The sequence below is a fragment of the Pristiophorus japonicus genome, chromosome 22, assembly GCF_044704955.1.
Source record: "Pristiophorus japonicus isolate sPriJap1 chromosome 22, sPriJap1.hap1, whole genome shotgun sequence".
Taxonomy (NCBI): domain Eukaryota; kingdom Metazoa; phylum Chordata; class Chondrichthyes; family Pristiophoridae; genus Pristiophorus; species Pristiophorus japonicus.
The window spans coordinates 57,644,672-57,659,737 of record NC_091998.1 but is presented as its reverse complement, the minus strand read 5'-3'; the positions used below and the strand labels follow the sequence as shown (position 1 = coordinate 57,659,737).

The following is a 15,066-nucleotide window of genomic DNA, read 5'->3' as shown; positions in this document are numbered from 1 at the left end:
GCTTCTCTAGACTCTCCACATAACTGAAGTCCCACATTCCTGGTACCGTTCTAGTAAATCTCCACCACATCTTCTCCAAGACCTTGAAATCACTGAGATAACCGGGAGACATCCTTGAGGTGAGGAGAGAGGCCAAGCAGGTGCCAATTCAGAGAAATGCCCAACGATCATAAGTCGCCTAATGCCCTCCTGACTCATTCAGACCACTCCCCCAGCAGGAATAGCTAACCAGGGGTAAGGGAGCAGAGTTTATGCCAGGTGTTGATAACAATGTTCAGATGCAGGAAGCTATTACCCATCTATGACTTGATGTCGGACAGGTTCAATAGCGAAAGCTTCTGTAAGTGCCACAATAATAGTTTGGTTGATCATCATCTGAAAGGAATGCAGGTTGACAATGCATGGATTAAAATTGGGTTGTGCGGTATTAGAAAGCAATACGTGGAAACACTGGCATTAAACCTCTGCGCTTTTGTAGACGCGGGTTAGAACCTTCCTTACACAGCGGACAAAGCAAGCTCAACAAAGACTTGAACAGATCCCTTACATGGCACAATCTCAGCCTGCCACAGTTCTGACAACCTGTCACCTGGTTAACCTGTCTTCTGTCTCTCCCATGCTGACAGACCTTACTGTGTATTTACAGCATTCACAGTTTTTCTTTCTAACCTCAGAAACTTGCCACTGGTGGTGAAAGTTTTGGAAAGAGTCGGACAAAGTTGCAATGTCTCGAGACTTAGCGTGTTCGCCAAAAGTTCACAGCAGGGCAAGGCGCAGCAGATTTTGCAGAGATCACATCATTAACAATAACTCAACAACTCCTGAGGTGGTTCTAACATGTGCAATTAGAGAGTTATCACGGGCTTGTACAGCAGGCACTACACTGTTTTGTTCAGAAACCAGGTGTCTTGCACTGTGGGCCTCACACAAGCATATTGCCTGTGGTAGGATACTTGTTATTTTACCAGACTAATAATCTGGAGAATGTGAGTTCAAATCACAATAGGAGCTATTTAGTTATTATTAATGATGTGATCTCAGCAAAACCTGCCAACTCTTGCCAAACAACATTTCAACTTTGTCCTGCTCTTTCCAAAACTTTCACCACCAAGTATTGAAACATGGCAGCTTAACAACTTGTATTTATTTAGCACCTCTAACAGAGTAAAACATCCCAACAGCACTTCACAAGAGCGTAATCAAACAAAATTTAACACCAAGCCCCATAAGGAGATATTAGGAAAGAAAGACATAGGTTATAAGGAGCCTCTTAAAGGATGATAGAGAGGCGGAGAGGTTTCGGCAGGGAGTTCCAGAGGTTAGACCCAAGACAGCTGACGGCACGGCCGCTAATGGTTGAGCGATTATAATCAGGGATGCTCAATAGGACAGAATTAGAGGAGCACAGACATCTCGGGGGGGGTTTGTGGGGCTGGAGGAGATTACAGAGATAGGGAGGGGCAAGGCCATGGGAGGGATCAAAAATAAGGATGAGAGTTTTGAAATCGAAGCGTTGCTTAACCAGGAGTCAATGTATGTCAGTGAGCACAGGGGGTGATGGGTGAGCAGAACTTGGTGCGAATTTAAGAATTTCAATTCAGTTTTTTTTTTAAATGTGAAAATAAAAATCTGGTAGCAATAAAAGTGAGGATTCATTCACTGAGCAAACCTGCCGTCCTTACCCAGTCTGGGCCTACATGTGACTCCAGTCCCGCACCAACGTGGTAGACTCTAAACTGCCCTCTGAAATGGCTGAGCAATTCCCTCAGCTATATCAAACCTTTCCAGGGCAAATAATGCCAGGCTTTCCAGCAATGCCCAAATCCTGAGCAGGAATAAATCAAGAACCAAAGGGGTCGATTTTTCATCAGACAGTTACAATGTCAGTGTAAAATGTGTCCCTTGATTTCAACATAGTTGAAATGGAGGTAAGAAAATGTGTTGCAGGCAATAATGAACTGGAGTGGGATTAAAAACAATGTTGTGGACAAGTCTCTACACTGAGAAAGAAAGATTTGTATTTATATAGCGTCTTTCACGATCTCAGGGCGTCCCAAAGCGTTTTACAGCCAATGAAGTACTTTTGAAGTGTGGTCACTGTTGTAATGTAAGAAATTCAGCAGCCAATTTGCACACAGCAAGATCTCACAAACAATCAACAATCAAATAATCTGCTTTAAGTGATGTTGGTTGAGGGATAAATATTGGCCAAGACACTGGAGAGAACTCCCCTGCTCTTCTTCGAAGTAGTGCAATGGGATGTTTTAATCCAGCTGAAAGGGCCAACAGGAATAGTGAGGAGGCATGAAGCAGGAATAATGGAGACAGCAGATGCTCCATGTGCTCCTGAGGTGTGACTAGCCCGGTGATGATGTGCGTGTGACTGTCTCTGGAGAACAGCACCGTTTTGAAAACAAGCCTGCACATCATTCCAACAGTGTCAGGCGTTGACATAGCAACAGCTTGTTCTGTTCTGTGTCTCCCGGCAGTTTAAAAAAAGAAATGATTTGGCCACCTACAAATTAAGTGAGCACTTTAACTCCGTCACTGCTGAGCCTCCGAGTAGTGAAATTAGCTATTCAAAGTAATGGAGGACCTGGGGCTGAATACATGATATCGCAGCTCCTCAACCAGGCAAAGAGGTAGTGTGTTACAGGGGAAGGTGTAAACAATAAAACACAGAGTACTACTGAATAAAACGCACCGATACCCTGCTGCAATCAAAAGCTTTTTTGAGCACAAAAAAAAATCTAGACTGACACTCCAGTGCAGTACTGAGGGATACTGTTTTTCGGATGGGGCATTAAACCGAGACCCCATCTGCCCTCTCAGCTGGAAGTAAAAGTTCCCATGGCACTATTTCGAAGAAGAGCAGGGGGTTCTCCCTGGTGTCTTTGGCCAATATTTATTCCTTAATCAATATAATTAAAAAACAGATTATCTTGTCATTATTACATTGCATAGAAACATAGAAAGACAGAAAATAGGTGCAGGAGTAGGCCATTCGGCCCTTCGAGCCTGCACCACCATTCAATAAGATCATAGCTGATCATTCACCTCAGTACCCCTTTCCTGCTTTCTCTCCATACCCCTTGATCCCTTTAGCTGCAAGGTCCATACCTAACTCCCCCTTGAATATGTTCAATGAACTGGCATCAACAACTCTCTGCGGTAGGGAATTCCATAGGTTAACAATTCTCTGAGTAAAGAAGTTTCTCCTCGTCTCAGTCCTAAATGGCCTACCCCTTATCCTTAGACTATATCCCCTGGTTCTGGACTTCCCCAACATCAGGAACATTCTTCCTGCATCTAACCTGTCCAGTCCCATCAGAACTTTATACGTTTCTATGAGATCCCCTCTCACCCTTCTAAACTCCAGTGAATACAGGCCCAGTCGATCCAGTCTCTCCTCATGTCAGTCCAGCCATCCCAGGAATCAATCTGGTGAACCTTCGCTGCACTCCCTCAATAGCAAGAACGTCCTTCCTCAGATTAGGAGACCAAAACTGAACATAATATTCCAGGTGAAGCCTCACTAAGGCCCTGTACAACTGCAGTAAGACCTCCCTGCTCCTATACTCAAATCCCCTAGCTATGAAGGCCAACATACCATTTGCTTTCTTCACCGCCTGCTGAACCTGCATGCCAACTTTCAATGACGGATGTACCATGACACCCAGGTATCGCTGCACCTCCCTTTTCCTAATCTGCCGCCATTCAGATAATATTCTGCCTTCGTGTTTTTGCCCCCAAAGTGGATAACCTCACATTTATCCACATTATACTGCATCTGCCACGCATTTGCCTACTCACCTAACCTGTCCAAGTCACCCTGCAGCCTTTTAGCGTCCTTCTCACAGCTCACACTGCCACCCAGCTTAGTGTCATCTGCAAACTTGGAGATATTGCACTCAATTCCCTCATCCAAATCATTAATGTACATTGTAAATAGCTGGGGTCCCAGCACTGAGCCCTGCGGCACCCCACTAGTCACTGCCTGCCATTCTGAAAAGGATCCGTTGATCCCGACTCTCTGCTTCCTGTCTGCCAACCAGTTCTCTATCCACGTCAGTGCATTACCCTCAATACCATGTGCTTTAATTTTGCATACTAATCTCTTGTGTGGGACCTTGTCAAAAGCCTTTTGAAAGTCCAAATACACTACATCCACTTGTTCTCCCTTGTCCACTCTACCAGTTACATCCTCAAAAAATTCTAGGAGATTTGTCAAGCATGATTTCCCTTTCATAAATCCATGCTGACTCGGACCGATCCTGTCACTGCTTTCCAAATGTGCTGCTATTTCATCTTTAATAACTGATTCCAACATTTTCCCCACTACCGATCTCAGGCTAACTGGTCTATAATTCCCTGTTTTCTCTTTCCCTCCTTTTTAAAAAAGTGGTGTTACATTAGCTATCCTCCAGTCCATAGGAACTGATCCATAGTCAATAGAATGTTGGAAAATGATCACCAATGCATCCACTATTTCTAGGGCCACTTCCTTAAGTACTCTGGGATGCAGACTATCAGCCCCTGGGGATTTATCGGCCTTCAATCCCATCAATTTCCCTAACACAATTTCCTGACTAATAAGGAATTTCTTCAGTTCCTCCTTTTCGCTAGACCCTCGAAGCCCTAGTATTTCCGGAAGGTTATTTGTGTCTTCCTTAGTGAAGACAGATCCAAAGTATTTGTTCAATTAGTCTGCCATTTCTTTGTTTCCATTATAAATTCACCTGATTCTGACTGCAAGAGACCCACGTTGGTCTTCACTAATCTTTTTCTCTTTACATATCTATAGAAGCTTTTGCAGTCAGTTTTTATGTTCCCTGCTCTCATGCTCTATTTTCCCCCTCCTAATTAAACCCTTTGTCCTCCTCTGCTGAATTCTAAATTTCTCTCAGTCCTCAGGTTTGCTGCTTTTTCTGGCCAATTTATATCCCTCTTCCTTGGACTTAACACTATCCCTAATTTCCCTCGTTAGCCACGGTTGAGCTACCTTCCCCGTTTTATTTTTACTCCAGACAGGAATGTACAATTGTTGATGTACAATCTATAAATGTCTGCCATTGCCTATCCACTATCAACCCTTTAAGTATCATTTTCCAATCTATCCTAGCCAATTCACGTCTCATACCTTCAAAGTTACTTTTCCTTAAGTTCAGGACCCTAGTCTCTGAATTAACACTGTCACTCTCCATCTTAATAAAGAATTCAACCATATTATGGTCACTCTTCCCCAGGGGGGCTCGCACAACAAGATTGCTAATTAGTCCTCTCTCATTACACAACACCCAGTCTAGGATGGCCAGCTCTCTAGTTGGTTCCTCGACATATTGGTCGAGAAAGCCATCCCTAATACACTGCAGGAAATCCTCCTCCACCGCACTGGTACTAGCTTGGTGAGCCCAATCTATATGTAGATTAAAGTCTCCCATGATAACTGCTGTATCTTTATTGCACGCATCCTTAATTTCTTGTTTGATGCCATCCCCAACCTCACTACTACTGTTTGGTGGTCTGTACACAACTCCCACAAGCGTTTTCTGCCCTTTGGTATTCCACAGCTCTACCCATACAGATTCCACATCATCCAGGCTAATGTCCTTTCTTACTATGCGCCGGTGGTCGTGAAATGCACTATATAAATGCAAGTCTTTCATTCTTTTTAGAATGCCAGTTTTGTGCCTCTTCGACTGTAGGTGCTGATTCTCACAGAACTCCAGTTCCACAGGATATAAAACCCTGATCAACCTCAGCCAAGTGGACTTCATGTGAGAGCTTGAACAGAGCTATTGGACTGTGGGAGGCATTACATCGGAGGCTGATCCGGTCACACCCAACATCCATACACACTACAGGTGATCCGGTCACACCCAACATCCATACACATTGCAGCTGGGGCGATGGCCAGTGAGCATGAGCAGAAACCGAGCACAGAGGTAGTCCAGAGCAACCCACTGAGCTCAGCACAGAGCCAATCAGCACAGAGCTAATCACCTCAGCCAATGGGCCATCGGAATGACTCAAAGTCCCACTGCAGCGAACATTATTCAAGGCTGAAATGAGTCTGGAAGAATGAAGGGCTATGGAGATCGGTCGGGGAAGTGCAGTTGAAGTCAGTGATCAGCCATGATCTGATTGAACGCCGGAGAAGCCATAGGACCTCCTCCTGCTCTTATTTCTTATGTTCTTATCCGGGTATGAGCAGACACAGCTATCTCTCAGAATTATACCTGAACGTGGGGAACAATTGATTCTGAAGGGGCTCCAGTGAGGGTTTTGCAATTACAGCCAGAGAATTGCTCAAAACGATATAAAGGCAGACTTGGGATTGGGATTGGGCCGCACTGCACCGTGTGCCCGGATTACTGGAAGCAGTTTGCAGAAAGCCTGTCCCAGAACTCAGCAGCATGTCTCAGACCACAGGTTGCTGCCGGTGAGTGAAGTGTGTCTGAGACCACAGGTCACTGCCGGTGAGTGAAGTGTGTCTGAGACCACAGGTCACTGCCGGTGAGTGAAGTGTGTCTCAGACCACAGGTCACTGCCGGTGAGTGAAGTGTGTCTGAGACCACAGGTCACTGCCGGTGAGTGAAGTGTGTCTGAGACCACAGGTCACTGCCGGTGAGTGAAGTGTGTCTGAGACCACAGGTCACTGCCGGTGAGTGAAGTGTGTCTGAGACCACAGGTCACTGCCGGTGAGTGAAGTGTGTCTCAGACCACAGGTCACTGCCGGTGAGTGAAGTGTGTCTGAGACCACAGGTCACTGCCGGTGAGTGAAGTGTGTCTCAGACCACAGGTCACTGCCGGTGAGTGAAGTGTGTCTGAGACCACAGGTCACTGCCGGTGAGTGAAGTGTGTCTGAGACCACAGGTCACTGCCGGGAATGAAGTGTGTCTCAGACCACAGGTCACTGCCGGTGAGTGGAGTGTGTCTGAGACCACAGGTCACTGCCGGGAATGAAGTGTGTCTGAGACCACAGGTCACTGCCGGTGAGTGCAGTGTGTCTCAGACCACAGGTCACTGCCGGTGAGTGCAGTGTGTCTCAGACCACAGGTCACTGCCGGGAATGAAGTGTGTCTGAGACCACAGGTCACTGCCGGTGAGTGCAGTGTGTCTCAGACCACAGGTTGCTGCCGGTGAGTGCAGTGTGTCTGAGACCACAGGTCACTGCCGGTGAGTGAAGTGTGTCTCAGACCACAGGTCACTGCCGGTGAGTGCAGTGTGTCTGAGACCACAGGTCACTGCCGGTGAGTGAAGTGTGTCTGAGACCACAGGTCGCTGCCGGTGAGTGAAGTGTGTCTGAGACCACAGGTCGCTGCCGGTGAGTGAAGTGTGTCTGAGACCACAGGTCACTGCCGGTGAGTGCAGTGTGTCTGAGACCACAGGTCACTGCCGGTGAGTGAAGTGTGTCTCAGACCACAGGTCACTGCCGGTGAGTGCAGTGTGTCTCAGACCACAGGTCACTGCCGGTAAGTGAAGTGTGTCTCAGACCACAGGTCGCTGCCGGTGAGTGAAGTGTGTACCTATCCTATAAAATTCTGACGGGACTGGACAGGTTAGATGCAGGAAGAATGTTCCCGATGTTGAGGAAGTCCAGAACCAGGGGTCACAGTCTAAGGATAAGGGGTAAGCCATTTAGGACCGAGATAAGGAGAAACTTCTTCACTGAGAGAGTTGTTAACCTGTGGAATTCTCTACCGCAGAGAGTTGTTGAGGCCAGTTCGTTAGATATATTCAAAAGGGAGTTAGATATGGCCCTTACGGCTAAAGGGATCAATGGGTATGGAGAGAAAGCAGGAAAGGGGTACTGAGGTGAATGATCAGCCATGATCATATTGAATGGTGGTGCAGGCTCGAAGAACCGAATGGCCTACTTCTGCACCTATTTTCTATGTTTCTGAGACCACAGGTTGCTGCCGGTGAGTGAAGTGTTGTGTCAGACCACAGCTCAGTGAGTGAAATGTGTCTCAGACCTCAGCTCACACTCACTCCAGCCCGGCGGTTGCCCAGGGCAACTTCAGTTATCATTTGGAGCCCAAATACTTTAATCTTTCTTTACAGTGCGTGTCATTCTCAATTTTCTCAATGTTAAAATTGCACAGCAGAAGTCCTCAAGCTCAAGGTTCTGAGATTAACAGAATCACAACAGACCTTCACAGTGCAAGGTCTTCAGTTAACAGCTCGCTTCCAGTGCCGACTGTTTCGGGTGGTCTGTGAATATATCTCAGCTAGCCAACTAAAGTGTTCAATATAATAAAACTCACGAAAAGGTGCCTCTACTCCATCCAATAGTTCAATGTTGATCACTTTTTGTGAAATCTACAATTATATATAACATGGTGTATCAGTGTAATTACATTTTGCTAGTTTGGACCATGTCCGTTTTGATCTACTCTTGCAATTTAATCTAAAGTCATAGCCAATTATCCAATCAATCCACAATACTTTACAGAGATCCACTTGACTGGCTCCATTGAGATCACTGCTGCCGTAATTAAAATCACCAACAAACGTATTGGGTGCGTGTGAATTCTCCCGCGGTACCGGTCACTGAGCCAGGGGTTGCCCGCCAGCCAAGCCGCCTTTCTAACCTCACAAATGAAAACTGTTGCCAGAGGGGTGCCAGTACCAGCTTTCAGCCGTGGCTCAGTGGATAGCACTATCGTCTCCGAGTCAGAAAGTTGCAGGTTCAAATCCCACTCACATGATCTAGACTGACACTCCAGTGTAGTACTGGAGGAGTGCTGCACTGTCGGGCATGTCATCTTTCGGATGTGACGTTAAACCAAGATACACTCTCAGGTAGACATAAAGATCCCGTGGCACTATTTCAAAGAACAAGGGAGTTATCCCCGGTCTCCTGGCCAATATTTATCCCTCAATCAACATCATTAAAACAGATTATCCAGTCATTATCACATGAAGTTTGTGAGAGCATGCTGTGCGAAAATTGGCTGCCATATTTCCCAATTACAACAGTGACTGCACTTCAAAAGTACTTCATTGGCTGTAAAGTGCTTTAGGACAGCCTGAGGTTATGAAAGGTGCTATGCATATGCAAGTTCTTTGTGGAACCAATCCCAGCAAGAACCAATACCTCCAGGAGAGCAGAGCAGAAAAGTGGAAACATCAAGATGAGTTGGTCAGGACCACGCAGCACGGATTTCTAAAAGGCCGTTGTGCTTGACCAAACTTAGAGAATTCTTTGAAGAAATAACAGTGGCGGATATGGGTTATGCACATTTCCAAAAAGCAATTAATAAAGAGACTCACGAATTGGAACAATACTGCAATTTGCTGGTGACAGCAAATTTGGATATTTGGCAAATTTTGGCAAGGACTGTGAAAAACTGTAGAAGTACATATGGGCAGATAGGTGGCAAATGCAGATTCATGTAGAAGCTAGGAGGCAATGCATTTTATAAGTCAGGAAGGGATGGTACACCATAAATGAAGCAGAGGTGTGTGGTACATTGATGATGGCAGAGTGTGCAGCTCCCTCGGACAGTCATTGGTCATTTTATAGAATCATAGAAATTACAGCATAAGAGGAGGTAATTTGCCTGTGCTGGTGACAGCCCTCGAACTGGAGCACGTTAATTTCTATCCCATTCCATGGCAATATTGGTAGCCCTTTTTGCAGGTGGGTATATTGGAGCTCGCCACCACTTGTGATGAGTCTCATACTCGGGAGAAATACTCCTTTCAGAAACGTTTGGCAGTGGGGAGCCTATTTAAACAGAAATGTAATTTTGCATCCCACTCCGACCTCGTCCACCTACACTGTTCCAATGAAGCTCAACAGAAACTCAAGGCGCAACACCTCACCTTTCTGCTGGGCCTTCCACCATTAACAATGGCCTAGAATCTGCGGTCAGATGAGCCACGGTGATCATCGCTGACCTCGAGGAAAGCTGCCCACAAAGATCTTGTGATCTCTCTGGTGAAAATAATAGCTTTCTCTACGTTAATTTGATTGTAGCGCTGTCAATAGGGGATGCCTGGCATAGAGCGGCAGTGATGTCATCAAGCTGATTAAGCAGCCAATCACATTAAAGAATTCTCATACAGCATTCACTTTTTAATTTTTTTTTACAGAGAGTGAAATAAAGATTGAGACATACACATGGGGTTAATGTCGAAGCTGAAATATCACAAACAAACCTTAAAATGAATTTAAAAGTTTATTATTTTAAAAATCAGTCTTTTTTTAATCAATAGAAAAGTTTGACATTCCACAAATATAAAATTAGTTGTTCAGCAGTCATACGCCATTAAAACCCCAGTTTTAAAATCCTCTTTCAACAAGGCTCAACGTTCTACAGGGTGTTTAACAGCGATATTAGATTGGAAAATGGGAAGTTTGTATTAGCTGGCTCTGGGGAGTTCCATAGCGTAGTCTGCGGGGGAACAAGGAATGACTGATCGCAACATCAGCGAATTTGTGCACAGCAAGCTCCCACACACAGCAGTGTGATATTGAGCAGATAATCTGTTTTTGTTACGTTGATTGAGGGATAAATATTGGCCAGGACACCAGGGATAACTCCCCTGCTCTTCGAAATAGTGCCATGAGATCTTTTACGTCCACCCGAGAGAGCAGACGGGGCCTCAGTTTAGTGTCTCATCCGAAAGACAGCACCTCCCTCAGTACTGCCCCTCCGACAGTGCAGCATTCCCTCAGTACTGCCCCCCCCGACAGTGCAGCGCTCCCTCAGTACTGCCCCCCCGACAGTGCAGCGCTCCCTCAGTACTGCCCCTCCGACAGTGCAGCGCTCCCTCAGTACTGCCCCCCCGACAGTGCAGCGCTCCCTCAGTACTGCCCCTCCGACAGTGCAGCACTCCCTCAGTACTGCCCCTCCGACAGTGCAGCATTCTCTCAGTACTGCCCCCCCGACAGTGCAGCACTCCCTCAGTACTGCCCCTCCGACAGTGCAGCATTCTCTCAGTACTGCCCCTCCGACAGTGCAGCACTCCCTCAGTACTGCCCCTCCGACAGTGCAGCACTCCCTCAGTACTGCACTGGAGCGTCAGCCTAGGTTTATGTGCTTAAGTCTCTGGAGTGGGATTTGAACCCACAACCTTCTGACTCAGAGGCGAGGGTACTACCCACTGAGCCACTGGCTGCCACAGAGGAGTAATGACGGTGAACATCGACAGTTTCGCCATTATTATCACCGCAAAATCTGGCCCATTGAGTTTAATAACTTTAGATCTTCACCACCACTCTCATTTCCTCGGACAGCGGGGTTTGGTAATGGAGGGTGGGCTGGGGGGTGGGGTGGCTTGTGCTAAGGTGGCACGAGGGCTGTGCTGGGGGTGGGGAGAGGGGTGGGCTGGTGCCTGGGTGGGGGGGGGGGTGTGGGGTGGTAGTTGGGCTGGAGTTGGGAAGGGAGGGTGGGCTGGGAGTGGTGGGGGGGAGGAGTGGTGGGCGGCGGGGGGGGGGGGGGGGGGGAGTGTGGGCTGGAGTTGGGAAGGGAGGTTGGGCTGGGGGTGGTGGGGGTTGGAGTGGTGGGCGGGGGGGGGGGGGGAGTGTGGGCTGGAGTTGGGAAGGGAGGGTGGGCTGGGAGTGGTGGGGGGGAGGAGTGGTGGGCGGCGGGGGGGCGGGGAGTGTGGGCTGGAGTTGGGAAGGGAGGTTGGGCTGGGGGTGGTGGGGGTTGGAGTGGTGGGCGGGGGGGGGGGGGGGGGGGGAGTGTGGGCTGGAGTTGGGAAGGGAGGTTGGGCTGGGGGTGGTGGGGGGAGGAGTGGTGGGCGGGGGGGGGGGGGGGGAGTGTGGGCTGTAGGGGCTGGGAGTGGTGGGGGGGGGGGGTGGGGATCCCCTGTGGATTGGGGTGGGGATCCCCTATCGATACCGGTGGGGTTGTCCACACCCCTAGGATCTCCCCACCTTTCTCTGGTACATTCCCGGGCCACGGGAGCCTGCTCACCTTTGCCAGGGTTTCCGTGCTTCCCTTCCCCTCTGCTACTCTGCTGCTGCCATTTACACCCCTTCTCCACCTATCATTTGTTTCTTTACTTGCCCCATTCCCACCTCCTTTTGCCATGTGCCTTCATCCCTTTGCTCCTTTAATCTCTCCTGCCCTCCACCCTAAAGACCGACCTTCCCTGTAGCTCGTGTCCTTCCCCCCCACCCCCCACTTTCCCTACCTCTGCACTTGCTGAAAAGCCGCTGATGAAAGGTCATCGAGATGAAACTCTGTTTTTCTCTCCACAGATGCTGCCTGATCTGAAGAGTATTTACAGCATTTTCTGTTTTTGTTTCAGATTTCCAGTATCCACAGAGGGCTGTGGAGGCTCAGTCTTTAAGTATATTCAAGACAGAGATCGATAGATTTTTGGATATTAAGGGAATCAAGGGATATGGGGATAGTGCGGGAAAGTGGAGTTGAGGTAGAAGATCAGCCATGATCTCATTGAATGGCGGAGCAGGCTCGAGGGGCCAAATGGCCGACTTCTGCTCCTATTCCTTATGTCCTTATCCGCAGTATTTTGCTTTTGTTAAAACACAAGTCCCCTGGTTGAAAAACTCAACTACTGGATCACACAGCCCCAGAAAATCACAATAGAGTCTGACTGACAGCAGGAGCCTTTACCTGTTTAATACACTGCAATCGATCATTTGTCTGTTGAATGTGTCTGTCCATGGAGGCTAGAGTGTTCATCCTGTCAGGCTCTGCTATTGTCCTCTATCCTTGTGCCATCGATTCTCCACAAGTACTTTGTCACAATGCAAGTTTTACCTGAAAATCGAAGGTGTAGATTACTATTGGTATTCTCGGCCACAATCAGAAGAACAAAAGGCAACTTGTATTAACATAGAGAGAACGCCCCAAGGCTTCACAGAGGCAGAATCAGAAAGACATGAGCCACAGAAAGAGATATTAGGAGAGGTCAACGAAAGGTTGTCAAAGAAGTAGGCTTAAAGAGGGTCTTAAAGGAGGAGAGGGAGCTGGAGCGGCAGGGGAGGGGGGGGGGGCTGGGAATTCCAGAGCCATGGAGCCCAGGCAGCTGAGAGCATGGCCGCCAGATGGGGGAAGGGAAAGTGAGATGTGTAAAAAGCCAGAATTGATCAAATGAGAGGACATAGGGTCATTTGTAGGGCTGGAGGATGTTAGAGATAGAGAGAGCGAGAGAGCGAGGCAAGCTCATAAAGGAATATAAACACGAGGATGTGAATTTTAAAATGGAGACAATATAGGTCAGCAAGGCCAGGGGTGATGGGTGAACGGGACTTGGTGTGGGATAGGATACAAACAGCCGAGCTGAAGTTTGTGGAACGAGGAGGAGTGTGTTGGATTAGTCCTGTTGATGAGCTGAGGTACGGGTGGAAGCAGGTAATGTGACGGAGGTGGCAGTAGGAGGTTTTTGTAATTGATAGGATATAGGATTAGAAACTCAAATGGGTTTTCAATAGGATTGTGAGGCTGCAAACAGTCTGGTTCCGCCTGAGACAGTGGCCAGGGAGGGGGATGGAGTCAGTGACGAGGGTACGGGGTGTGTGCTGGGGTCAACGCTGATGGCTTTGGGCTTTCCAATATTTAACCGGAGGAAATTGGATGTTGGAAAACCAGGCTGACAACTCAGAGACAGACCTCATGGCTGCAGATGAGATCACCAAAGAGGCAACGTGTACATCAGGAACAGGAGGGGGCCAAGGATAGAATCTTGGGGTCTCCGGAGATAACGGTGTGGAGACGGGAAGAGAAACCATTGCAGGTGATTCTCTGGCTATGACTGGACAGGCAAGCGTGAAATCTGCGAGCGCAGTGCCACCCGGCTGGGCAATGGAGGAGAGGCGATGGAAGGAGATGGTGCACTGTGTCAAAGACTGCAGAGAGGCTCAGGAGGGGTAAGACATCATGATCACAGGCACAGAAAATGTCATTTGAGTCTTTGATGAGGGCTGTTTCAGTACTGTGGCAGGGGCAGGACCCAGGTTGTAGAGATTCAAGCATGGAGGTGCGGGAGAGATGGGAATGAATCTGGGAAGCGACAACACATTCGAGGACTTTGGAGATGATACGGAGATTGGAGATGGGAGCTCGGTTTGCAAGGTCAGAGTGATTGAGGGTGGGCGTTTTCAGGAGGAGGTGGATGGTGGATGATTGGAGATGGGAGCTCGGTTTGCAAGGTCAGAGTGATTGAGGGTGGGTGTTTTCAGGAGGAGGTGGATGGTGGATGATTGGAGATGGGAGCTCGGTTTGCAAGGACAGAGAGATTGAGGGTGGATGTTTTGAAAGGGAGGGGGACAGTACCTGAGGAGAGGTAACTATTTACAGTATCAGCTAGCACAGGGGCCAGGAAAGAAATGTAGGTGATCAACAGTTCAGTGGGAATAGGGTCAAGGGAGCAAGAGATAAGTTCAGGAGGATACGAGCAGAGACAGGGCAGTCAAGGGATATTACATGGAATTGAAACACATTTGGATTTTTATGGGTCTGAAGAATGTGATGTAAAGTGCTTTGTTGGCCGACACAGGGTGGCGTAGTGCGTTGGTGCATTTCCCGCTGGGAGTGCGGGTATCAGATCACAGGATCCCACGTGCCCGTGATGGTGAATAGTCAGCCAACAGGCTCTTGGGGCAAGGTAAGGGAAGCAGCCGGTGCCCATGGAAACAAGACCCAGCAGTCAGGCCAGGAGAGGAAATGGTTTTAGAAAAATAATAAATTGTAGCAATTGCAAAAATAGACAAGAGCAATAATTCAAACAATTGTTTTTTTTTAGGCAGTGAAGCAGTTTGCAATGTTGAACTGAATGGTTTTAAAATTGAATGTGAAGGCCAGTGTGGGTGGAACTGGATTGTAATGCTGCCTGGTGGCACTGACCCGCAGGCCAATATCCCACAGCTGCTGTCAACACTCGGAGTTCCAGCTTCTCTCAAGGTAGGAGAAAGGGCTTCCCTGCACGTTTAACCAAACCACCCGGGAAGGTCAGCGGTTCAGTTCCTGGGCTGCACTGAAGTGCCGGATCTCAGCCAGGAGTACAGTCGGGTCCCTGTAATGTGTGCCCCTGGGAGTGTGCTTACAGGTTTGTAGAGCTGTTGAGTTGGGAGTGGCTTAG

At 48.1% G+C, this 15,066-nt stretch overlaps 1 protein-coding gene across 1 annotated transcript in view; it reads right to left on the bottom strand.

Annotated features, from left to right (window-relative positions):
• LOC139235052 (zinc finger MIZ domain-containing protein 1-like) overlaps positions 1-15,066 on the bottom strand; it is a 293,638-nt gene that overhangs the window by 207,802 nt on the left and 70,770 nt on the right. Inside the window, exon 2 of the mRNA XM_070866173.1 lies at positions 12,600-12,746. Coding sequence (XP_070722274.1) covers positions 12,600-12,668 — 69 coding nt within the window. The 5' untranslated portion in view covers positions 12,669-12,746. The remainder of the gene's footprint in view (positions 1-12,599; positions 12,747-15,066) is intronic.